The sequence below is a fragment of the Seriola lalandi genome, unplaced genomic scaffold, assembly GCF_002814215.2.
Source record: "Seriola lalandi dorsalis isolate HSWRI2012SDOR001 ecotype SW California unplaced genomic scaffold, Sedor1 jcf7180002054458, whole genome shotgun sequence".
Classification (NCBI taxonomy): Eukaryota; Metazoa; Chordata; class Actinopteri; order Carangiformes; family Carangidae; genus Seriola; species Seriola lalandi.
Genome location: NW_019525011.1, coordinates 31981 through 33835, shown reverse-complemented (window position 1 = coordinate 33835; position 1855 = coordinate 31981). Strand labels below are relative to the sequence as shown.

General features: G+C 46.2%; 1 protein-coding gene across 1 annotated transcript; it reads right to left on the bottom strand.

The window, feature by feature from the left end:
• Positions 1-648: 648 nt before the first annotated feature.
• LOC147818835 (uncharacterized) lies at positions 649-1548 on the bottom strand. The gene has a single exon (XM_087175348.1). It carries the CDS (start codon positions 1546-1548, stop codon positions 649-651), a length of 900 nt encoding a protein of 299 aa, XP_087031474.1.
• Positions 1549-1855: the final 307 nt, after the last annotated feature.

Here is a 1855-nt window from a genome sequence, read left to right as displayed (position 1 = left end):
AAGTGGTTTGAATGGTTTTATTTAAATAACTTAACATGGTCAAAAACAGCAATAATTTCCACCGAACCTTCTGTTTGATGAAACGTGCTTCTCAGATTTCTTTTTTTTGTTTTTTGTAGTTGCCCCTCTTTGTATATTGGAGAACAATAGAAGGGGTACTGCACACGGCGATGAGATGTTGAACAAAGTCCTTATGATGGCAGGAAGTTAAAACAGAGGAGCCGTATGTGAAATGCATTAACCATAAATCTGGAGAGTTGAGTTGGAGTTAGTGTTAGGGTTTCATGCCTTGTTCACAGAGATTGTAATAATGCAAGTAAGAATATGATGATATGTGCCACAGGTATTTGTTTTGTATGAGCTACAGGCCATAACTAAAGTCAAACAGCAAGGTTTCACATGCAAATAACAGACACAAAAATAGTTTGTAATCATACTATAGACCACATTAAACAATATTTTCTTTCATTAAATAGTCGACAGGAAGACAGGTACCAGATGACAGGAAGTGAGGGGAGAGAGAGACGGGGAATGGCATGTGCGTGGCCGGATGCAAACTGGTGGTTTTTGGTGTAACCCCTAGGCCACCAGGATGCCCTTTGACCCCTATTTACAGTGATAAAGTGGCTCTGTGCTCATGTCTGAGCCCTACCCAGAGTCAGTGTTGTATTTAAAACACAGTAGCTTTCCCACCCTGTGTAGGAACAACAGCGGCAGCACATAACTGCTGGGCAGACAGAACCAGATCCCCGATACCTGCGCTGCGCAACGAGAGTAGTGGCTCAACACAGGCGAGGACGCCAGAGCCTGGCAAACCAGATTCCCCAAAAACCTCAACAACAGCACTGCCATTATGGCCGTGATGGTGACGAACGCTCTCTGCTTCGATTTGTCAGCCTTCTCGCCGTCCCCCGGCCCCGGGCGAGTCAGGATGCGGAGGACGGAAAGACTGCAGAATGAGATGATGATTAAGGAGGAAACCAAGCTGCAGAAAAACAGGATGAGGTTGAAATTGTGGCTGACCACGAATCTTATTGCCATCAATCCAGTGCATATTACCCAAACACACGCAGTGCTGATATTTCTGATCATGACCCCGCCCATCTTAGTCAGGCTCAGGTAGGTGATGGGGTGAACAACAGCCAGGTATCGCTCGACACAGGTGAGGGCATGAAAGAACATTTTTATGCACGAGATGATCGCAAACATGTTGCACCCCACCCCGGCCATCTTCTGGTGATGCAGGAAGGCGCCACAACAGCAGAAGACAGACCCGCAGATGCCAATCAACTCCATGGCGACCATGTGGTAGGTGAAGATGTCGGCGGGATTCACCGCCACGCTGCCACGCTGCTTCCGCAACTTCTGGAAACCAAAGCAGATGATGAAGATGGAGAGAGGGAGGAGGAGGAGGATGTTGGTGACGGTGGCAGCAGTGAAGATGGAGGAACCAGGTGTGGAGAGGAAGCAGCTGTTGAGGTGGGAGACGTGGGAGGAGTTGAGGGAAGGGAGGGAATCATTTTGGCGGGAGGAGGTGTTAACGTCCATTTCTGTGGTGCTGAGGAGGAGTAGAGGAACAAAAAGGAGAGAGTGGAGGATAAAAACTGTGAGCAGGTGTAAATTCTCATATAAATGTCGTATAACCATTCTAGTCGTTTCTTCTTTGCCGTACTCTTGATCGGTGTTAAGCTACCATCAACAAAACTCAACACTCCCTGTTGTTTTTCCACAATAAAATTGGCTCTAAAACATGGACTTTTAATATGAAAAATCTGGAGGAAGTTTCATTCATGGTCTTTTAATTAGAGCTGTCAATGTCAAGAGGTTTGTACTTGGTTGCTTAACAAGAAAAATT

Coding starts and splice junctions, on each gene's coding strand:
- LOC147818835 (XM_087175348.1), bottom strand. CDS start 1,548: ATGGACGTTAACACCTCCTCCCGCCAAAATGATTCCCTCCCTTCCCTC.